The sequence below is a fragment of the Gobius niger genome (assembly GCF_951799975.1).
Source record: "Gobius niger genome assembly, chromosome: 8".
In the NCBI taxonomy this organism is placed as follows: Eukaryota; Metazoa; Chordata; class Actinopteri; order Gobiiformes; family Gobiidae; genus Gobius; species Gobius niger.
The window spans coordinates 8,195,997-8,220,538 of NC_136859.1; the positions used below are offsets into that span (position 1 = coordinate 8,195,997).

At 42.5% G+C, this 24,542-nt stretch overlaps 1 protein-coding gene across 6 annotated transcripts in view; it reads right to left on the reverse strand.

Annotated features, from left to right (window-relative positions):
- The window catches only part of grik2 (glutamate receptor, ionotropic, kainate 2), a 410,021-nt gene that overhangs the window by 61,493 nt on the left and 323,986 nt on the right, over window positions 1-24,542 (reverse strand). For all 6 annotated transcript variants that reach the window (XM_079561307.1, XM_079561303.1, XM_079561302.1 and 3 more), the window contains 2 exons: window positions 15,561-15,679; window positions 9,238-9,455 (listed from right to left, as the gene is read on the reverse strand). In XM_079561307.1, coding sequence (XP_079417433.1) covers window positions 9,238-9,455; window positions 15,561-15,679 — 337 coding nt within the window. The remainder of the gene's footprint in view (window positions 1-9,237; window positions 9,456-15,560; window positions 15,680-24,542) is intronic.

Consider the following 24,542-nt stretch of genomic DNA (forward strand, 5'->3'; position numbering starts at 1 on the left):
GCGTCTACAGCTGCAGGTTAGTGGTGAGTGACGATGACTCACATCGCCCTGTTTGGATGCGCGCACGCACACATACACACGCACACACACACGCACACACACACACACACACACACACACACACACACACACACACACACACACATACACACACACACGCACACACCGCGATGTTTGGATGCGCGCACACGCACGGCAGTCAGATCTCGTGCACTCGCGTTTTTGTGACGGCGGGTTGTCCTCGGACAGCAGCATATGGACCCGTCCATATGGACCCGTGGTCAATGCCCGCGGCCGGTGGAGCGTCACGTGGGGGCCGCGGATGTAATAATGCATTAGTCTTATATAGCGCTTTTCCAGACGCTCAAAGTCGCTTAACAATGTGTTGCATAATTCATTCACCCCATACTCGGTGATGATAAGCGAGGCAACCAGTCTGCGCACATCAGCCCCCACCACCAAACACGTACACACTGTCGCCCAAACGGTCTCCTAACCGGGCCCTTCCCTGCTTAGCTTCCGAAGAACGGTCTCCCATCCCAGTCCTAACCAGGCCCTTCCCTGCTTAGCTTCAAAGTCGGTATGGGAAATAAACATGGCGGCGGCCATTGAGATTGCGGTTTCTATTATAGATATTACAAGTCTTTTCATGGTTTAGCACCAAAGTACATCTGACATGTTACAGCCGTATGAACCATCTCGGGCCCTGAGAACGTCAGGGAGGGGTCTCCTGGTGGTTCCCAGAGTCAATAATAAACACGGTGAGGCTGTGTTTCAGTTTCATGCAGCAAAAATCTGGAACAGTCTTCATGAGGATGTGAGACAGGCCTCAACTCTGACAATGTTCAAATCCAGGCTGAAAACAGTTCTTTTTGCCCGTGCCTATGACTGAAAGTATTGCATCTGCACTCTTGCCTTTGTTTTTATTGATTCCATCTGTTTTCCTGTAATGTTATGCAACCGTGAAGCACCTTGAATTGCCTTGTGTATGAATTGTCCTCTACAAATAAACTTGCCTTGCCTCGCCTTACCTTCTATGACAGAAAATTTAGTATAGGTATCGGAAAAAGTTCAGTGTATCGATATCGAAAACCGACTATCGTTGAAGTACCGGTATAGAAAAAAAATCAACAGTACCCTAATTGTGATACAGTAAGTAATTGTGATAAGTAATACCTTAAAATGTGTAAAAAGAAAATGTGTCCAAAGTGTATAAACTTTATTTTTACATTGTAGTAAGTATTGGAAGTATTGCGATACTTGATGAAGCATCGACACTTGTTTTTGCAGCATAAACTATTGTCCCAGCCCTATTAAATAGTGAATGAAAGTTTGATCAAGTTATTGCAGTTTCCAAGCGTCTCTTTCCCACATCTGCCTGAACAGCTGTGAGCAGAAGAGACGCTGCCTGTTTGTGAATCTGCTTGGACTTGTTAGGATCTAAACACAGACACACTCGTCTTCATTAAATGTGTCAAAGCTGGTTGCTTCACTCTCTCCCGTCTGTTCCATTGTCTCCTGACCCTCTCCTGTTCTGCAGGTCCATCATGATAATAATGACTGTGGGTAAAGGTCACAGAGCTGGAGGCTGCGCTCCACGTCTCTCTTGTCAGTCACAGAAGGATCACGTTTTCACAGATCCACTGTAACACATGAGGCCGCTTTGACTGAACTGTCATAAACCTCCACTCAAGTTTTCTTTCACCGCAACTTTCTGACCCGGTACATCCTGGCTGCGTTGGCCATATGTTACAACAAAGCCCAACCATCTTCCTATAGGTCCAAGTACAAGCTTCACAAGCTCTTCAACACTGTAGCCCACAATAAGTAGCACATTACATAACACACAATCACCACCTCTGCATTAGTCCCATCCTTCCCCTGTCTTTGCGGGGCATCCCTTAAAGCAGGGGTGTCCAAAGTGCGGCCCGGGGGCCAAATGCGGCCCTCAGACCGATTTATGATGGCCCTCGGCCTCTTGCTGTATCAGTACACATCACCAGAGATGGACCTTTTTATCTGAAATGTAAACAATTCTATACAATTCTAATCGAACAACTAACATTTTACTGTGAGACTGAGCTGGCATGAAGGTTTTAAGCTTAAATAGAGGTATGGGGCACAATTTAAACCTCTGCTAGTCAAACGTTGTGCGGCACTAACTACCGATCTACAGCCCTTCACCACGTGTATGCTTCAATATGCGGCCCCCCCATGAAAAAAGTTTGGACACCCCTGCCTTAAAGGGATGTTTCAGGATTTTTGACATAGGGCCTCATTCCCTAGTTATCCAGAGTGTTGCTGATTTCTGGAGATATTTTTTTCATTTTTTCGATTGTAATTCATGCAGTTCTTATATTTGAAGAGCTTTGTGGCGCTAGGCTAGTGCAAGGCTAGCGCATTTCTATGGTATCAGCTAGCCTGCATTAAAAACAGTCTAACCCGCTCCACAGAGCACCTGAGGCAAATCACTTATAACACCAGACTAACCACATAATTGTCTGTGACGATAATAATGAGAATAATTATTGCAATATAACTGACCTTGCATCACATGAATGATCGCATTTTGAGGGACTATTTTCTAGCAGATCACTCCGCCGCTGCGTGGCTTATACAACCACGAAGCTGCTCAAATATAAGGTATTTTAAATGCAAAATAGTTAAAATTATTCTATCGACACAGACATTTATATGGTTAGTCTGGGGTTATAAGTGATTTGCCTCAGGTGCACTGTGGAGCGGGTCAGACTGTTTTTAATGCAGGCTAGCTGATACCATAGAAATGTGCTAGCCTTGCACTAGCCTAGCGCCACAAAACACTCTGGATAACCAGGAAATGAGGCCCTATGTCAAAAATCCTGAAATATCCCTTTAAGGAGCGTTGGGCGACCGCTGTGCAGCGCCAAGGGACTCATTTCCAGATGCAAATGATCAGAATCACCTGGCTAGAATTGACATATTGTGCAGACATGAGGAAAACATGCAAACTCCACATAGACAGGCCCCGTCCACTCCAGGATCAAACCTTCTTATAGTGAAGTGAGAGCACTTACCACTCCACTACAATTACTTGGTGAGTTCTTGGTAGATGATCACCGACTGCATGCTTATGACTCGATGGAGGATGTAAATACTTCAGCAGAGGAGATATAACATTGATTTGATGCACATCAGCCTTTAGCTTCCAGACTCTCGGGCCGACCTTTATAAACACAGTTGTCCCCTCCGCTGAAGTGCACGTTCACGCTCTTTGCCTCTGGAGCTAAAGTCCCAAATGGACCTGAGACTTTTCTCACAGAAGCTGAAGCTCTGGCTTAAAAAAAAAACAAAAACAAACTGTGTGCACTGGACTGTGTGTATGAACTTGGGATGTGAAGTGGTCAGATGTGTCATTTCTCTTCGTTCTTTTTATTGTTGCATTGCATGATGCTTTTTACTGTTTTCCCGTTTCTCTCTACCTTGAAAAAGATGGGGGATTCAAATTAGCCTATGGCCTGCCAAATAGACAAATAAATAAAGAGAAAAATGAAGAATTTAAATAAATAAATACCATATCTACCAGGAGCTCGCTTCACCACGGAATCTTAACAAAATCTCTATTTGTTTGGTCAAAGCTAATCTCATAGGAAATGAATAGGACGGAAAGTGCCTAAAGGGGGGGTAATTATGCAAAATCGACTTTTTCAAGCTTTACATCATGTCATTCCCTCATTAAAAACTTGCCTGAAGTGTTGCCTTGGCACATACACGTATTTTTGAGTAATATGTAAAAACTCTGATGGCAGCCATTTTAGGGATAGGTTTGCCTGAGTCCTCCTAGGAACGCCCCCACCTCCTGGAGACGCCTCCGAGCTTTCGTCACCAGCCAAGTAACCAACCACTGCTCCTCAGCAGAACCCCCTCCCCACTGATCCCACAGACAGCGTGTGGAGGGGGCATGTCTGAAAGGGTCAGAGGTTCTTAAAGAGACAGAGGCCTATTTCAAGACATTCGCTACAGCCATTTTGAGAGAGCAATTTTATACAAGGCAGTTATTCTAATTTACTGCATTTACAGACCAACAGAAGGTTTCGTCATCATTGTAGTGTGCTATAGATACAGACGGCATCTCGTCATAGAAGGGGGCGTGGCTTTGCCGAGGGGGAAAATAGAATCTTTTGGGAAACACAATTCTCCACTCTTTTTAGCCATTTCCTGGTGGAATATTACCTTATTTATCACATAAATAAAGTCAAGTGTAACTCAGGTCCATATGGATATTTTCTCACAGCAGATTGTTCAGTAGAAGTGGGGAAAAAAAGGCAGTTGTAGCTAGCGCACATAACAACTTAGCATTAGCCCGATGCTAACATGTTGCTAGCATCAAGTTAGCATTCTCTGTTATTTCTGTATTTATGGGCTGTTGAACCGCTTTGCTCCTCTCCATGTCTTTGAATCTTCATTTAGTAGAAAACCATATTCATAATTCAGAATGTGTTAAAGTAGGCTAGTTTTTGAATAATTAGAGAAAGATTAAATTTTTTCAAAATTGTTTTCCCCCTTAACTGTTTTCAAACATAACCATATATGGGCGATTCCAGAGATGCCGTCTGTCTATAGACTGGTACTATGTGATTGAAAAAAGCATAATACCCCCTCTTTAAGATCACAACTTTAGGTTATAGTCCGGTTCACTATGCAATTTGTAATAAAAAAATAAAAATAAAAAAAAGGAGCAACAATAGTATTTATATGGGGGGGTAAAAAACGTAATTTGGTGGTAATGTGTGTAATTTGGCAGAAAATTCCATTTGGTCGCTCCAATCAAAAAAGTCAAAGAAACCCTTGTCATGTTTTTCATGGAGTTGCCGTGGCGACGACCAGAACTCCCCATTTAGTCTAATGGAAAAATTGTATGATTGCATAATTTTACCAAATGACAAAGGCAAATGGAAATATTGTTTTTCTCATTGCTTATACCAAAAGGTTTCCAAAAATGTATAGTTTTCATACTTTCCACGAAAATCCCACAACAGTTGAAATCTAAACATAGTCAATCGGACTATTAGCGAAAATACTTAAGAGTTGATATAATAAGTAGATATTTGTGTGTATTTGACCTTGTAGTGACCCAGGGGCTGTGTGGGCAGTCAGCATGGCACCTTTACTTTCGATCACAGTGTTCTCTACAATGTTCCAGGATCAATTGTTTTGTAGGTTTTCTGCTTAGAGGATCAGCAGAGAAAACCTTCCAAACAACTAATCCTGGACCATCCTAGAGACCACTGTGATGGAAAGTAAAGCCGTCATGCTGACCGCTCCTACAGCCCCTGGGTCACTACAAGGTCAAATACACACAAATATCAACTTTTTTTCCCCACATAAAAGTTGCATTATGCACCTTTAAGCCACATTGTGCAACGAGCCGACACCAAACAGGAAGGCTCGAGCCAACAGTCCGGGAGTATTAGGCTGAACAAAGAAACAAGAACGCCCGCCGTGAGGCCCAACGCGTTTCAGGAATCCAACCCGAGACTCTCTATTCCCCTTTCTCCCATCCCGGAATCGTGTCCAAGCTCCGTCTCTCCACTTTAATAATCCCACACTGGAGCTGTCTGTTTATCTGTAACACGGCTAGTGCACAACAATGAAGGCAGCGGGGCCTGGGGACAGCTCTCAGTGCCACCTCCACAGAACCAAGGTGAAAGCGCCGCGTTACCTTTAATAAGATGGGATTTTATTAGCTAACAAGCGCTCAGGCACAACTGCACTCGATGTTTGCTTATTAAATTATTCAGTGTTATTGTTGCAGGTCTATAGGGAACACCCGCGATGTGGAGAGAGGGAGCGAGGGAGAGAGAGACAGCATCTATCCTCCAAGACATTTACATAATTAGCAGCTATTAGACGTTAGTGCTCAAATCAATGAATCCCCGATAGACAGGGGCGTTTTGTAGATACGCATTTTATTCCATTTTTTGTTGGTTTTTTTTTCTTGAGCAGTGAAAGAGATGCAGGAGCACGTCACGTCTGAGGAACGAATCCGCGGGGACGGATGATAAGTTTGATCAAAACAACACTTCATCAATCATTGCAACAGGGAGACAGAGAGAGAGAGAGAGAGAAAAGGAGGGAGGAATAGGGAGATGGAAATAGAGAGAAAGGGAGAAAGAGGGGAGAAAGACGAAAGAGGGGAAAAGCTGAGAGGGGAAAGAGAGACAGGGCGAGCTGGAGAAGAAGGAGAGATAAAAGGGAGGAAAAGGGAGAGAGAAAGGATAAATGGGAGACAGAGAGAGAGAGAAATGGAGAAATGCAAAGAAGCTAGGGGAGAAGCTAAGAGGAGAAAGAGAGAAAGGGGAGGTAGAGAAGAAAGAGAGGGGTAGAAGGGGTGAGAGGGATGCAGAAAGAGAGGAGAGAGAGAAAGGGAGGGAGGAAAAGGGAGATGGAACTAGAGAGAGAGGAGAGAAAGACAAAGGACGGAAAAGAACAGAGAGAAGATGAGAGGAGTGAGGTCAAGAGAGGAAGAGAAAGAAGAGAGAAAGGGAAGGAGAGAGAAAGAGAGGGGAGAAGCTAAGAGGGGGAGAGAGAAAGGGTGAGCTAGAGAAGAGAGGTAGAAGGGGAGAGAGGAACACAGATAGAGAGGAGAGAGAGAGCAATGGGAAGGGGAAATGTGAGACACACAGAGAGAGCGAGAGAGAGAGAGAGGGAGAAAGAATAGGCAGATGGAACAAGAGAGAGGATAGAAAGACAAGGAGGAAAAGAACAGAGAGAAGGAGAGAAGATGAGGGGAGCGAGGAAAAGAGAGGAAGAGAAAGAGGAGAGGAAGGGAAGGAGAGAGAAAGAGAGGGTAAAAGGTAAGAGGAGAAAGAGAGAAAGGGGGAGCTGGAGAAGAAAGAGAGAGGCAATAAAGGCAGAGAGCGACATAGAGGGAAGGAGGAGAAAAACGAAAAGGTATAAACAGATGGGATGAGAGAAAAAAGGGGAGACAAAGGGAGGGAGGATTAGGGAGATGGAACTAGAGAGGAGAGAAAGACAAAGGGAGGAAAAGAACAGAGAGAAGGAGAGAGGGGAGCGAGGTAAAGAGAGGAAGAGAAAGAAGAGAGAAAGGGAAGGAGAGAGAAAGAGAGGGTAAAAGCTAAGAGGAGAAAGAGAGAAAGGGGGAGCTCAAGAAAGAAGAGAGAGATAAAAAGGGAGAGAGGGACATAGAGATAGAAAGGTATAAACACCTGAGATGAGGAAAAAAAGGAGACACAAAGTAGAAATGGGAGACAGAGGGAGAGAAGTAGAAAGATAATGAGGGAGAGAGTGGGCGGGACAAAAAGGGGAACGGGGGAAAAGAGAGAGAGGAGAAGTGTGGGCAGAATACCTTAAACCCAGGACACCCAGACAATGGCATGTGCACACACTAAAGTACTATACAGGAGTGGACGCCGTGTTACTGGGGGAACTGGGGGAAGTAATTACATATGAGAAGTAATATCAGCTAATGGAGTGGGCGGGGCCATGTAAACACTGCAAATGATACATACAAACACGCGTTCTGACGTCGTCTTTGTCACATAGGCTTGTTCGTAATTGCGTTGCTCGGCAGATTTCACAAAAAAATGAACACAAAAACACCACCATTTTAGGAACACATATTTATGTTAATATATCAGAGAAAAAGGACGGGAACAACTGAGAATAGAGCATTAATGATGAAAAAAAAAAGGCTGCAGCCCGTAAAATTAATGTTTCTATTATCTCTCCACTCTAATGAGCTAATTTTGCTAATGTGCAGTGTGTACAAACTATTATCCCAAGGCCCACATGCCGAGGTTAGCGCCGAGTGACCCCTCCATGTAAATGAATGCGCTCAGGGACCAGTGCTACTGTATGAGCATTCAAATACACAGCTGCGCCTGCTGCCAATGCCAACTGTTGTCTCTATTCACTTACACTGATAAGAATACTGGCTAACCATCGGTGTCCCAATGGAGGGGTTCTCAAACAATTACCGGTGGAGCTGGTGGTTTTCATTTTCATTTTGTTTACTTAAATGGGGTGAGGGAATGAGAAGTTAAGTAGTAAAAGTGAGTTGATAGAAATCCAAAAGACTGGAGTGATGGGATAACTGCAATACAGCGTTAATCAATTTATGTTTTCGCCCTCACCGCGTTGGTAACCCGCACATTTTCCGAGGTAGTTAGTCTCCTTCCTTTGTTGTGCCTTGGCGTGATGTGAAATATATTAACCACAAGCACGTCGGAGCTCGTCTCGAGAGGTATCGCGCAGATGGATGAAGAAAACATGCATGGAGGAGAGCTCCGTCTTCAGCCTGTACAAGTGGCCTGAACAGATTGAGCTAAAGACGTTCCACAAGGGGCGGGAGGAACGTTTGGAAAGCATTGGGGATTTCAAATTTAAAAAAAAGACGTGAGCTGGTGGTGAATTTGATCCAAAAAATTGAAGGCATAACTGCACGCATTACATTCACATTGACTCTCCCCTCATCTACAGTCCAAAAAGAACATCCACAACTAGAGACTGGAGGAAAAAGAGAGCAAGCGATCAAAATACACAAATTCATGTTAAACACTATGAACCCAGTTTGTTTTTGTTTATCTTTTTATACACCAGAAACTTTGAATTGAAGTTTGGCATCTTAACTGGAATGGTATGAAGTTTCATAGAGATGACCAGTTGGTGCAATGATATATAGCAGGGGTCTCCAACAGGCGGCCCATGATTCAATCCGGCCCCTGATTTTTGTCACAAAAAAAGTGAGTCTGCAGCCCATTTCTGTGTGGAGTTATGCATTTGTAAAGACATAACCAGAATGCTCACTCCAGCCACTAGGGGGCAGCCTAAATAAAGAAAGGAAAGAATTCGGCACAGGTCCAGCAGAGGGCACTGACATAATAAGAGATCAGGACATAAACAACACATTATAGCAACGTGGTAAACGGACAGTCTGCATCAGGGCGGCTGTGGCCACAATAGTAGCTTACCCCCACCAAGTGCTGAGTGAAAGAATAATGACTAAAGTGCAGCAGAGAGTCGTGACATAGGCTTGTAAAGTGCAATACTTAGTTCATGCTTGGCTCATTATTATTCATTTATTGAAAAGCTTTTGTTTATGGACCCCGGCAATACACTTCCGATATATTAATGCCCCCCAAGCGAAATTTACTTGGAGACCACTTATAAATAGTAAACAGTCCGACAATGAAAGCAGAAACCTAAAGTATCATGTGTTCAAAACAAGTCTCCTACCTTGAAGAAAGCCATGGTCGCTCCGTCCTCCACCACTCCGTACTCGATCTTGGTCTGCTTGGCCAGGTCGTCCGCGGAGTCTATGGGCGACTCCATGCGCTCCACCGTGAGGAAGGCCGCCAGGTTGGCCGTGTAGGAGGAGATGATAATGAGCGTGAAGAACCACCAGATCCCACCCACGATCCTGGTGGAGAGGGCTTTGGGCATGAGCTCTGAGCCTGGGCAGAGGGCAGAGGCATGGGTGAGTGGAGGTGTGGAGAGAGGGGGCCACTGTGGGCCTTAGAGGGGGACAGCTGGATACATTTTACAAACAGAGGACAGAGTGGACAGCAGCCTGGACAGACCGATTCAGTCGAAGTAAGTGCAAAAAAGCATTTGGACATTTTGATAAAGTGTTGAATAAGATTGATAGACATAAAGATTAAAAGTCATACCACTTTTATTTGGTACATATTCTGTTTTTGTGGGACATTCAAAGAATGAAAAGTGCCAACAATAAGGCCTTACATGTTATAGCGATGCATTAAATTTGATTTCAACAAGCATTATTCTACTTTGCTCAAAAGTTGCCGCTCTTATGTCCGCTCTAAAGACGACATGCAGATGATGTCATAGTGTAGTAGCAGCATGGCAGCATAAGCAAAATGACTATCAACTCTACATCGTTGTTGATACACACAGTCAGGAACGTTGAGGGTTCTCTTTAGAATTAACATGGTTCATTTTTACCCATCTCAATAAGTGATACATAGATTTGTTGCATTTTAAATCTGGGAATTAAAATGTCATGAAATCTGGCTTCCATCCATCCATTTCCTTCCGGCAGAGATGCCCAGACTTCCCGATCCACACACACCTCCTCCAGGCTCCTCCTGGACCTTCCATGAGCGAGGCATCCAGGAGGCATCCGGAACAGATACCCTAGCCACCTCGGCTGGCTCCTTTCGACATGAAGGAGCAGCGACTCTACTTTGAGCTCCTCTCGGCTAACTGAGCTCCTCACTCGATCTGACTTGTGAAGTTAATACATTTTTACATTGATGTTTCATGAATTGATTTTTTTCTGCCTTCTTGTAATTCTATGTCACTGTGAAACACAATATGTAACGTAGACGGCTATACTGGTGACCCTGTGTAGCCCTATCACAGCAAGAGGCTCTCAGGTAAGTCTCCAAAACTTTTAGGGTCGTTCCTCTGGTGTTCTCTGATTGTATAACACATACCAAGTATCGCTGGGTACTCCTGATCAAAATGACAATTCAGGACTGAGATGTCCTGGTTTGATTCCTTGTGGGGCTCGTCTTTGTGGAGCATGTTCTCTCCATATTTAGGTGTGTTCCCTCTGAGCACTTCAGTTTAACCTAAAAATGCACTGTTGAAACGGTTTTACAAATTAAGTATCTACCAACGCTTGATAGGGCAGTGTTACTTAAAATTGTAGCCAGAAAAGCAGGAATTAAACACTAAAACAAACCAGAAAAGATAAGTGCCATAGCTTGATAACCTAATGTCAAGCTCGCGTATCCAGAGTTATTACATTTTTACCATCCAAGTCCCTCCTTACACCCCCCTATTGTGTTTGTGCTTGTTTCTCTATGATTACTCTCCCTGTAGATGTGGCCGCAGTTAAACTTGTTCAAACTAAACCTGCCTCCGGGCCTTGTTTTGCTCTACAGTCAGACAGTGATGGATGATACTCATAGGAAACCTTCAATATTAGATGCTACCACCTATATTTTATCAGTTTCTCTCTCTACCCGTGTTCAAACCGTGTTACATCACGGCTAAATTGTCAGTCCAAAAGTATTACATCGCTTGTAAATGCAATTGTCAATACTTCATTCAGACAGAAGCATTTCTTTCGTTCCACGCAATGTCATTTTCTATGATTGGCAACCGATATAAAATCTATGGTTATGAGGCTAACTTTAAGGTGCAGTTTTAGACTTAGATATTGTAGACTTTCTCACTTCAAGACCTAAACAACTTGTGAGGTTTCCTCTCCCCACAAGGACTAAACCAGGTCTGGAAAACATGGACGCATTAAGCATCACCTCTGGTCAAACTTGGCACCAGTTTAGCTGGTCCAGACCAAAAACTCCAAACTACAAAAATGTAACGGGAACTCAAGTTGCTGCTCAGGGATGCTCCACTTTTGAAAAGGGCAACACAAGATAGTTAATCCACTGAGATTCTCTTCTTTAAGGGAGTTCTGTATATCACTAAAAGCACTAAAATGACACAGAAAGGCTGCACATTGTCTGGACTCGAACCCGTTGTCAGATCATGAACTTTTCTCCCTTCAAAACTCTTAAAATGCCCAAAGAAAAAGCGTTGTATTTTTTACCCTAACCCTTCTCGAACCCCGCACTCTCCCAGCCCTCGCACTGTTTGGTCAGAATCGATCTCGCGGTGCACAATTTTGAACAGTCATAAACTTTAGCGTGGGCTCTAGCCCGTCGCCTTGGACCCATTCTGCCCCCCAATAAAGGTCTTGCCTTACAATGTCCGCCAATCTACCAATGTCTTACACGATGACGTTACCCACTGCTAGTGTTATACAGCGCTACATGGGTTCTTAATATCTTTGGACTCAAACACACAGTCAAGAGATGGATTATACATGAAGCTCCCATTTGGTAGTCGATCACCTTCCACTGACACAGCAGTCCCACAACGCTCATTAATGTAGTGCACGTTTGAACAACACACTGCCCAAATGTCTATATTAACAGGCTGTCAGTCAGAAGTATTTTGGGTGGACCGTACATTGGCACGGAGGCAGGCTGATCCCCTTGTACTGAAGTGAGAAGGTGCTTTATGTCAGTGCTTTTCTGTGGAGAGGATTAAGTCAATCTGAAGCAGGATTAGGCTCCTCCGCGAACGGGCCGAGCCAGTACAGAGGAGGGGCAGGAGGAGGGTAACCGCTCCCCTACCGTATGAGAACACTCAATATAAATCGGCACGGGCTCCAAAAGTTTTCTCACTAAAAGTCCCAACAGTGTGATGTCGAATGGTGCTCAAGTCCCACGCTCTCCTCAAAAACTGTCTATGGGATGAAATAAATGGCATTTTTTCCCGCGGAGGACTGTTGAGCGTCATGTGGCGTCATGGACATTAGCATCATATTTACCCTGCACTATTATTATCACCTTTTCTCTCAGACTTTCAATCGCTGAGGGAGATGTGTTTCAGATTTCCTACAGTATGTTGTTTGCATTACTGGATTTGTCTTTGTCTTCTATTGTTGGTTGTCAGACTTCCATTGTTTAATGATGTGTGTACGGCACTTTGGCCAACTGTAAAGCTTTGAAAGGGTGTTGTAAATTAAGTTAATATGGGATTATCGGCCATTGAACCACTTTCTTCCTTTCCATGTCTCCATTCAGTTTTATTTAGTTGAAGTAGTCCATCCATCCATCCATCCATCCATCCATCCATCCATCCATCCATCCATCCATCCATCCATCTTCTTCCACTTGTCCGTTGCCGGGTCGTGGGGGCAGCTATTGGAGCTGCCCAAATCACATTGCACCAGCCCCTTTTGGCTCCTCCTGCAGGTGGTGGGTCCACAGAAGGACGGCCTCACGATTAAACAGGCCTGTTGGTCTCTCATAAGGGACTTCTGAATCACTCCTTATCTGACCCAGGTCACTTAGGACCTGTTTGCCATGGGAGACCCTACCAGGGTCACGAAACCCCTGACAACAGAGCTCCTAAGATCCTTCGGGTGCTCAATCCCCTCCACCATGTTAAGGTGGCTGTTCCAGGAGGGGTAGTTGGAGTAGTTGTAGAGCAAAAGCGCAGACCCTCCTCTGATTTGTTTGTTTTTTATTGCTGCAGCTTGACCATTTGTAGGCGTCCCCAAAGAATTATTGCAATTATGACGTTTAATGTTTTTGAGACGTTTATTATTTCACTTTTCAAAATGATGGCACATTTGGCTTCTAAGCTTTGCCGTGGATTCCAACGTAAAAACTGCATTAACGTATTACCAAAGCAAGATACTTCGAAGTCTGTCCAGAACAGCCGTCCACTTTGTCAAACCAAAATGTTCCCTCCCTTCTGTCCCTGTAAAGTAGACCGTCTTACCCCCGGTCCACCGTGTGAATAATGCACACTACGCCTCTCTGTCCGTCTGTACACTATATCTGATCATGGCAGAGAGTTTAGAGGGAAGCTGGATGGGGCTGGCTGTCATGTACCCAAGGCAGCGTCATAAGCTGGACGTCCCACAGTGTTCTGGGGATGAGGCGAGAGGGGCACAGGAGCTCTGTGCAGGGGACTTAAACCTAACCCTGCTGTGGACACATCTTCTCAACCAGCAAGCAAGTACATATTTAGATACACAGTTGTTGGTATTTACTGGGTCATATCTTAATATAAAACATTGTAAAACCAGTTAAGAATTAAACATCCGTCAATACCAAATTTCCAAACATATGTGACAAGATAGCAACTTTTGGATATATTAGTAACCATGCAGTAAATGACAACATGCAACTGAATGAACATTAGTTTGTATTAGACTGGCTCCTGTTCAGATGCAAGACCATGCTCCGGGAAGAACCTGCCGCTGCTGTTAGACTGTGCATCCCCTCTTGAGAACAGTGCTTGTTTAGCGCACTACTTGGTTTAATCATGCAGTTAATGGGTTATTTTGATAAAACCATCCATGTACTGTCAACAGAGGTCAACCGGTTGAGAAGATGTTGCAGTTTTTTTTTGTTTTTAACCACAGGCAGTGTTAGGAGAAGAGAATCTGTGACATAGCATTCAGTCTCCATTCATTCCAGGAGGCCAGGGCAGGGGCACTTACCTGGTTGTAAAAAGTTGGATGGGACAAATTATTACTGATAGACAAAGTAATATATGTAACCCATATATGTATATAATCCACTTAAACTTCTAATACGCCCTCAATGCTCAATTTTCCAACTTACTGTGAGTGGTTTTGGATAAATAGACTACTGTTAACAGGAGGCTAACCATGAACTTCACCTCAGGGCAGGGCCGTACCTCTTTACATGAGAATATTGGTGTAGTTTTGAAACTTATATTACTTATATTACGACTCACTACAAGTGATTTTGAGTGGAGCCAAGGCAGGCCGAGAGTGCAGCTAATGCTTTGCTAAAGCACCGACTATGGAGACTCTGCAGGCACTGAAACTCTAATAAACAAGTTGTGTTACCTATGTCTTCTTTTAGCGTTTAGAGGGAGCAGTGACACCAACTTATGGTTGCACTGGGTTGTTTACATTATGTTAGCAGCCATGTGTCTTTGCATCTTTTTCTAGGCCTCAATATCATTTTGCAAAAGATTAAAGCAAAACTAAGTAACTTATGCCCCTAGAGGTCATAAGCGCCACTGAAGGTGTCATAGCATGTTGCGTTTTTTTTACTCACTAATTGCCCGTGAGAGTAAATACTACGCTGATAGAAAAGACAAAGGGAGAGAGGGATATCGTACATTGTGCCACAACCCAATGACACAATGGAGATAATTATTTTCACTCAAACTTGGCTGTAAATACTGCTAAAGTAGCGCTAGGCCACAGTTAGCTTTGCCCTCTAGCCTGTTAGCTTCTTCTTCGTGATTCCATTAGTGTGTATTGCACCTCCGGGTCGGAGTAGGGAAAGTTGCAAGTATAGTTTTCAGGCCAGAGACACCGGGGGAGATGAAAGACCCCCCAATCATCCCATTAACACTTGTATTACCCCCAGAGGACTAAAACGATTTATTAAGGTAAACAAGTTACTTAGACCTGCTTTAATCCTTAAGGGCTAAAACAACATGAATGTTTCTATGTCTCTGTTGTTTTACATGTGAGATAGGTTGAGCATAAATTCATTTTAAAGCAGTTATTGTATTTTTTGATACAGCATTATCTGCCAGGGTTCGATGGGCCTACATATTTAAGTTAATGAAGATTAATACAATTTGTAAAAAGCCTTAAATGACCTTGCACAATTGGCTACATGTAGTGTTTTGTTTTCTGTCAGTCATATTGCTAGTTACATTATTATCATGATACTGTATATATTTAACATTTCAGACTTCATATAGGACAGTGTCTATCAGAAATATAGTCTCTGCATCAAACTGTTCATAGGCACAGGGGGATGTTGTTAGAACAAAGCTATAGCCAAGAGAAATAAAGAACACATGCAGTAAGTAGATCATACAGCAGCATTCATATCCCGCTCTGTTCCAGTCAAACCTCTCAGAGCTCCATGCACAGAGGCCCATGCACCTCGGGGCCAAAGCTGTGCCCCCAGGAGACAGTGGGACGAGGGGGGTAGACAGGCTGAGACCACTACCTTGCTGCATGAGAGCTCCAACTCCAAACCAGAAACTATTGAGCAGCGTGAAATTGTTCTCCACCACGTCCGAGTCGGGGTTGCACGGGTGGGGGTTGTACCACTCGTAGGGACTAAACCTGGAGAGCAAAAAGAGATGAAGACTTTTAACATTCTAAATGAGTGGACACAGTATATGGTCGACGTCCTACCTGAGGAAAAGGAGGAGAAGACAACAAAGGTTAGTGCGACAAAGCAATTCAGGCCTTAAAAGACATGTCCAAGTCGAAATGCAGTTTTGACACAATGATGCGATTCAAGGATATGACTTCATTTGTGGCAGATTGTAAAGATGGTGGTAGGTGGTTGAGATTAGAATATAAACACCAGCAAAAAAAAAAAACAGATTTTGAATTGTTTGACAACTTATCCCATGAGGCAATCTCTTTTCCAATATCTGTAATACCAACTTTTCTTCAACTGTATTTTAGTGTTGAGGTTGTTTCACCTCTCATCTCTAAAGGTTTCATTAGCAACTAATGACCATTTAGCCGCAGGCTGAACAAAATGTATCAGTGAAAGCAACATTAGTTTCTGTCAGATAACTCCTAATATTTGCTAATCACAAAAGATAAAAGGGATTAATTAATGGGAATGTAAATTTAGGAAGAGCTGGGTTTTGAAGTGGGCGGGACTGTTCAGCATCAAAGCAGCAACTTCACTTAATTGTGAGAAGAAATGTTATGAATTGAGCATAGTCACTACTGGTTTAGGCCTTGTTTTTCTCAAAATCAATGGACTAAACTTTGTAATAGAGACTTTATCAAAAACTGTAGTCTGTACCTACACATTATCAGTGAAAATTGAAACATTTTTGTTTTGAATCGCCAGAGTTGAGATGGATCTTACTACAAAATGCTGTCAAGATTTTTGCCCAAAACGACTAAGACGAATAAATCCAGCTGAACATGTTAGATCTTCCCACAAAATACTATAAACCTGTATTTGCTGATGCTGAATCTATATTTATAACTCCACCAACCATCCGCAGTTACAATCCACCATGAGTGTTATGTACAGAGTCATGTGTTGCTGCGCTACTAATTAGATTACCATTTGGAGCGCCTTTATTAAATGATTTTTAAGTAGGATTTCTTCATGAATAAGCTATTAGCCTAAACAAAGCTTTGCCAGCGATCACCCTTCTCCATCTCTCATGTGCGTTTTTCAATTTTAATACCAGACAATAGCTCCGGGAGTGTGTTTGGGGCTCCCACACCACTCATAACCAAGAAGAGCTCCTCTGGTGGGCGTGCTCATATCAAAAGCAATTCCCTGACTAATTTAATCGGAAAATAACTTCATTGTCGGCTGAGAAAAGAGCTAATAATCCTTATAATCTTGGAGAGGCATTAATATTCAGCACATCAAACGGCTTCATTCAAGACGCACACGCCAAGGCAACCCGCTCTCCTCAAGCGAAGAGATTTCCCATTTATTCACGTTTAAATAAAAGTGACATTACATTAGTAGAGGTTGATTGGTGTACAATTAAGCGTTCTGACCTGATTTGGTTAGTGGCGGGCGAGGAGGCAGAGAGATCTTGACACAAGCCCGGTAGCGCACATGCATAAGGGTTGGGACTAATCATCAAACTGAAGAGCATTAAAGGAACTTGTCTCAGAGCGGACCTTTCGACGCACTGGAAGTCACAAGTGATAACCCTGATGTGGAGGGAACATCTGGGCCTATGATAATGCATGAGGGCGGGGGACACGGCTTTGTTGTCTGACTGGGTTAGAAGAGTTTACTGTAAGTAGTGCTTCTTATGTTAACCCGATTTTAAAGGGATATTTCATGATTTTTTGACATAGGGCCTCAGTTCCTAGTTATCCAGAGTGTTGCTAATTTCTGGAGATATTTTTTTCTTAAATTCATGCAGTTCTTATATTTGAAGATTTACGTGGTGCTAGGCTTGTGCTAGGCTAGTGCATTTCTATGGTATCAGCTAGCCTACATTAAAAACAGTCTGACCCGCTCCACAGTGCACCTGAGGCAAATCACGCCAGACTAACCATATAAATGTCTTATTTAAGTAGTATTTAAGTGGGCACAACACACATACATTTCATATTTTAAATAATGTCTGAACAAAACAAAAAAAACAAACAAAAAACTCAAGGAGGAGTGAGAGACTGGGCAAGTCAGGGTTTACAATTGGCCGTTCAACGGCAAGCTCGTAAATCAGTGGAATAACCACGCTTCGAGATACAAAAGACAGTTATGTGTTTACTCTATGGCCTCTATGACATTAAAATAAAGGAATTATGGATCCGAAGTGCTTTAGATATTATATAGGGCAATAACTACTCCATTTACGCTCTAAAAAACATAAGAATGACGTCATATGGGCAGGAGCTATTAGTTGTTGTTTTGTTTTTACAGCTTCATTGATTCGATTTGTGTGTATTCAATGATCTGTTGAAAAGAATAATTTCCATCAGGACCGTCAAAGAGCTTTGCTGTGATTGACAAAAACCGGCAGTCTCACTTTGCCCATTTTCTTCTGCCCTTTGCTTCAAATGCAGGTTACATCACATCAAAGTGAAGTTGCTGTATTGGTAACAGTTCCCCTGACTACAATACACAATCCTGCAAAGAATAAAAACAAGAAAGTATTTCTCACTTTTAGCTGTTAGGAATGACCCAATGTCATCTCCTTGCCTGGTCATGCTCTTATAACTTTTGACAGTTTTGTGCTGATAACGAATCCATACAACCATGCTGTCTTTGTAGCCCAGTCATGTATCAATCTACTGACTTGAAGCCATCCCTTCCTTAAGAGAAATAATGTATAACCTACACATCCAAAGGAAGGACTGTAGCACAAACAGCTTAGTCCTGTATTTGAGTTCAACCGTTACACGGCACCTGTCAATGTACCTGTCCAAACAACACTTTCGTAATCCTTTTCCTCCATTGCTACTCCGGAGACAATTTACCAATAACATGGCCGTCCCACTAGCTAACAGGCTTTGTTATTCTAACAGTGTTGGCCGCGACTCTGTAGTTCAAGGACCTCTAAACGCCTCGCCTCGTCTTGCCTTCAGACAAACCTTGAACCTGAATCAATTCGCTCTTGCTCGCATCACCTCAGATTTGCTTGGCTTGTCAATTTGCGGAAGGGTGAATTGGTTCAGCTGACCTTGCTCACGACATCTGTGACTTCCTGCACTCGGCCACAAGACTTTATTTCCGCGTTTTTTAAAGCCAATTACCACATGCTAAGAATAAGTGAAGTAGAGGGCAGCAAAAGGCAATGGAACCTTAGCAGAACCTTGCATACTCTCGTTGTGTCTCCTGAATTGCCTGAATTGATTTTAGTGTGCGAGTGAGTGATTGATGGTGGTCGGAGGAGCTGCTCACACAGATTGATAGTCATGTTTCTGTTACAGAGCACCTTCACTGGGAAAAAATGCTATCTTACGTTTGACACAAAGTACTTAAAATGCTTGAATTATTGGAATTTGTGCTCATTTTGTGTAGGTTTGGACAATCTTATTTCCAATACAAGAATGATTTTCTTGCCTGACTTTTTTGTCTCATTATAACGGTTGTTGTCTTATTTAGGTAAATTAATGCTTGTTCCATTGGCAATCTCCATTTCAAGACAGCATAAACCTACTCAAAAACAGCAATACTAGTCTTAATTCAAGCACATTTCAATCCATTTTCTATCAGATAAGATGGCATTTTTCTTGATGTTTTTTTTTTATGATTGGGGAATGGTTGGGTCAGGGATCGAAACACTGGGATTAGGAGGAAAATACTCTACTGTGGCCATGCTGCCTTTGCTCTGCCCAATCCCGTCCGACCTTGGAAGCTAAGCAGGGAAGGGCCTGGCAGGACTTGGATGGGAGACCGTTTAGGAACACCAGGAAGTCTAGCGAATGTAGTGAGTGAGTGGTTGGTGGTGGTCGGAGGGGCCGATGGCGCAGACTGTTTGCCTCGCTTCCGTCAGTCTACAATAGTAGCTTACACCACCGAGTATGGAGTGAATGAATAGTGCAATGTAAAGCGTTTTTGAGTGTCCAGTAAAGCGCTATATAAAACTTATGCATTATTGTTATTATTATTAGAGTTCAGATATTGAGCTTTAACGACTGCCACGGATTGGGAATTTATGGGAACAGAATAGGACCAAGGAAGTGTGAGAGTCCTTTTGAATCTGTGAGTTGAGAAAATTCTACTTTCTGATTGCATAATTGACACAATATTTATGAAATTACAATGTGCAAGTCTACATACCAATGCCAATGCATTATTATTATTATTATTATTGTTATTGTTATTGTTATTGTTATTGTTATTGTTATTGTTATTGTTATTGTTATTGTTATTGTTATTATTATTATTATTATTATTATTATTATTATTACTGTCACGGCCGTATATTGACATGTTTAAGGCATGGAGGGCCACAGATCAGTGGTCAATGCATTGAAACATTATTAAAGAGAGGTTTAAACCATTCTCCAAACTTGTATCTATGCGCTTGGAACCATAATGCTAGCTCAGTCTCACAATAAATGTTAATTTTTGAGGTTTTAATTGTGTGGAATTATTAAAATTGCAGGAAAGTTATCATGTCTGGTGATGTGCGGCAATAAAACAAGAAGCCTGAGGGGCCACCAAAAATTGGACTGAGGGCCGCATTTGGCCCTCGGGCCGCACTTCGGACACCCCTGATCTAAACGCCCTTGAGCTAGGAATACGTAGTCCAAAACCGTCAACAAGAATCATCCAATAATCCATTTTGGTTGAGCCTTCTACATCAAACATTTACAGACAAGATGTTCTGTTGAACCTCTTGCTAACAGGCTTTGCTACTGTTGAGCGTCGCTGCAGACCCTCGCAGCCTCAGATTTGATTGGGTCTGAGGGAAAAAAAAAAACCCAAGAAGACAAAAGGATACGACGTAGCTTAACCTCTCTCTGCCGCTCACTGCGATTTTGATCCAATTACCGGGCCTTACATTATCGGGAGGTCATCTGCGCTCGGCCAAAAGGAACTTTGAACAAGGTCGATGCTGAGATAAGCGTCGGGGAGGGGGGGGGAAATAGAAAAGTGCCCCGACAGACAATGTGACGCGTTTATCGGTGAGTGGAGGGGGGAGGGTCATTCTGAGAGATGAGGAGAGATACAACAATGTCACAGGAGACGCCGCCGACCCGTCCTGCAGAGGGGTGATTGACGGAGGAGCCCGTTTACCTTATCGTAGAGTCGAACAATTGCATGCATTAATACGGTTGACGTGATGGAGTAGGAAGTATTGTGAGGGTGTCCAAGATTGGTTAAGGGCTTCTCTCTCGTTGGAGGGTAAATTCCTTTCACCGCGATGTATGTGTATGTGATCAGGACGAGAGTTTGAAACAGGCTTAGTGCAATTCTAAAGGATTCTATATACTTGTTGATGGACTAGTACAGGGGTAGGCAAGTGTCATGAAACACCAAGGGCCAAAAAAAAACACAATTGTAGCCTAAAGTAAAGCACCTTTTTTTTTTTACAAACACAAGTTTTGCACATAATATATGAACTAATGGGTGTTTTGCTGGGAAATGTGAACATTTTGACAGTGTTTTCCACATTTTAGAGTCCTTTTCATGTATTTGGTCTCTGATTTATGAATAAATGTTTCTTCAAAATTCTCTTGGGGGCCAAAGGTTTTATGCTAGAGGGCCGAATTTGGCCCCCAAGCCTGACGTTGCCTACCCCTGGACTAGTATTTCGAACTTCTCCTATGAACCTTGATTCCAGATTTGCTCTGAAATGTAATGTAACACTCTCTCTGGACAAAGAAATCTGCGCTTTACAATCATTTACCTTTGTCTTTCTGCAGAAATTCCACACTGCACCGACCCGTATGATGGAGCCAGAGTTGTGCAGGGAGCAGTTTGACAGACACTTGAAAGCCAGCGTGTACGCATAATATATTATTATGGAGGTCTGTCATCAAACTGTTCATAACAACTGTCCAAAACCAGTGTGAAAGCAAAAGCCCAAAGGAAAAAAAAAATACCAATATTCCTTCGCCCCAAAATTCGCAAGCTTCAAAGCGACTATACTTAGAGTGATATCAACAGAGCCCACTTCAGTGACTAACAAAATGGGGGATATGCCTTTAATATGAGCACTTATCAATTGCGACAGCCAGAGCAGCCAGGTTGGTCTTTGATGTGGTGGAAAATTAGAAGCTTTAACACCCAGTGAAAAAGCCTAAATTTAAACCGAGGCTAAAGGCGCGCGATGTCAGGATCCTTAGACTTAATTATTTCGATAAAGATGTGAATATTCCGCACAATGGGCTGATAAGCGTCACTAAGCTGCTCCTTATCTTCACTCATTTCAGCTGCCGCGGAGGAGGTGAGTCCCCAGAGTGGAACAAGGTGATAAGATTAACTGCTCTAAAAGGTTCGTTTTAAGTCATTTTTATTGTGAAGGTGCCAGAAGTATAGGTTGCATTTATGTAATATTAAACATTGTATGTTTTAAAGTCAACATCTTAATGAAGACGGAGAGACGGCCAGAACTCTATGGTAAACTTTGTTAAAGTGCATATAACAAGTTCCCATACTTTCTTCAATTGTTGCTTAGTTTAAGTAACAGTAAGTAGTCACTATAGCTTGTTTGTATAAGCTCTTAATTGAGCTAAACTTTTCTATCGTCGTCAAAAGTTCTTAAGCCATCATTTATCCTGGGTTGTTTTAACACTGAGGACGTTTTGCCTCTCGTTTCAAAAGGCTTTATCAGCAACTAATGATATTCTAGGGACAGAATGAAAACATACATAGTAGGGAGGGGTTTATCTTGTTTTTGCTTCCTCCCATCTTCATTCTTAAAAGCTGCTCACAACATGTTGTTTAATGGGTTTCAGTACAAACACTGTCAACTCTGACCTGGTATCAGTTCATTAAAAATATATCTAGTGATGACCTGGGCTGAGCCTCTGACTCATTAGCATGATGTCTTTGATGTTGTGGTCTGAACTTGGAGTGGAAAGGGCTACGGTAAATAAGGGACACATTTAATCTAATTAACCATAGCTTTAGGATAATAAAGTGGCGATTTTATGAATAAAAGAACAAAGAAGGTCATTTTTTGTTCCAAAACATTTGTGTATATAAGGAGAGAGTTGGATATTCCAGGGACTTATTCTTGGCCCTTTTGCACAGTATGTTGAGTGGTGAACGTTAACCAAAGTCAAATACTTGTGCCTATCTATACACTAAAAAAATGTATAATAATTGTCTTAAATTTGTTTTGGGGAAATCACTAACCTGTCATATGCACTTTAAACTGATTTATGGTTATATTTCTGCAATTTCTGAGCTTATGTAAACTAAAAACTGGCACAAAGTTTAACATCTTTTTAGTTAGCACAAATGAACAGTTAATTATTCCCCACACAATTGTGGCAAAATGTAGCGGTATTATTGCACAAGCGTTGTTATAGTCATAATAAAGCATATGAAACCACAAGATGCCCATGGTGAGTGATAGTATTATTGTGAGTTTTCTTTGGGATATTTCTATATATATATCTAAATCTATATATATCTATTTCTATATCTACCCAAGAAGTAAAATTGGCTATATTTAGATTTTAGCATAACACACATCAAGAACATCAGCGTAACCAATTTACTTTAAAAGCATAGTGAAAAACCCATAACAGGAACATTTAGTGTTAATATAGTTAGCATCAGTGGGTTAAACCTGGAAAGCTATTCTGACGCTAGCAGCTTTCGCCATTCAGACAGTCAGGCACTCGGAACAGCACAGACACAGGCACACAGATAAAATGTACAATGTACAAAAACACATAGGATACTATTTTTCAAATAGTTTGTGAGCTGGAGCCGGCAGTGCTGCGTCTGGTAGTTGTGCTGAGGAGTCGGTCTCAAAGTGTTTGGCGAAACAGACATGACAAACGTGAACAATGTCGCACTTTCCAAGCTGTGAAACTGCAAACGTAGGTGAGATCCGTATATGGCGGCCACACGACGGTGACTTTTTAGAGATTTACGCTGCTAGAGAACAAAATATTGTTTTAGCAACTCATATTTCAGTCTTTTCTCAAATGTTAATAATATTCCTGAACTGTCAACTATATCTTTCTTCCCAAACATAGACTAGGAAACATAAGCAGGATAGATTTCTCATTCATTTAAGTCTGAGTACTTAAACGTGCTGCCGACATCTTTCTCAATTGCACTCACCCCCCCACAAAAATATGCGAAGTAAGGTCCCCAAGGTGCCAAACGACTGTCAACTATTTCTCCTCAGGTTGGGACAATACAGTCTACCCGAACCTTTACTGACAAAATATGTTCCGCCTTGATCACTGACAGTGACACGGTTTTGTCGTGGGATTTGTGCGAGCTAGTAAAAAAAAAACACGATTTAAACTGCTCAATCGTGGTGTAGGAAATTACTTTTTTTTTTTGCCATTCAGTTGCATAAACATTTGTTGACAGACTAAACTTTTATTTTGGCGAGCGTAGCGTTGCCGGCAGGTGAAATGTCCACCCACGAACATCTGGATGGCAGTTTACACGGTTTATGCGGCAATGGGAGCCGCTCTCGCTTCCAAAAACGCAGCGATAACCACACAGTGAAATAAAAGCTCTGTTTACATAGTTTGTCTCTGCAAATGTTGGCGAACTCTTCGACAACGGATCAATCTATTGCTCTGCCTGGCTTTAAATCTGTGTGGGCACTTCATCGGTTGTGCTTCTATATGGGTTTCTGACAGGCCCGTGCAGAGGGGGGGGCGAGGGGGGCTTGAGCACCTGCCCCTTTTGCTCCATGCCCCTGAAGTGCCCTTTTCCCTCCATACCTTTTACTTATTTGTATTATAGTTTGTTTATCCAAAGCTTTGCCAGGGTCCTGATCATTGGTTTTGTCCCAATATAATAGCTTATATTAATAAATTAAATCCT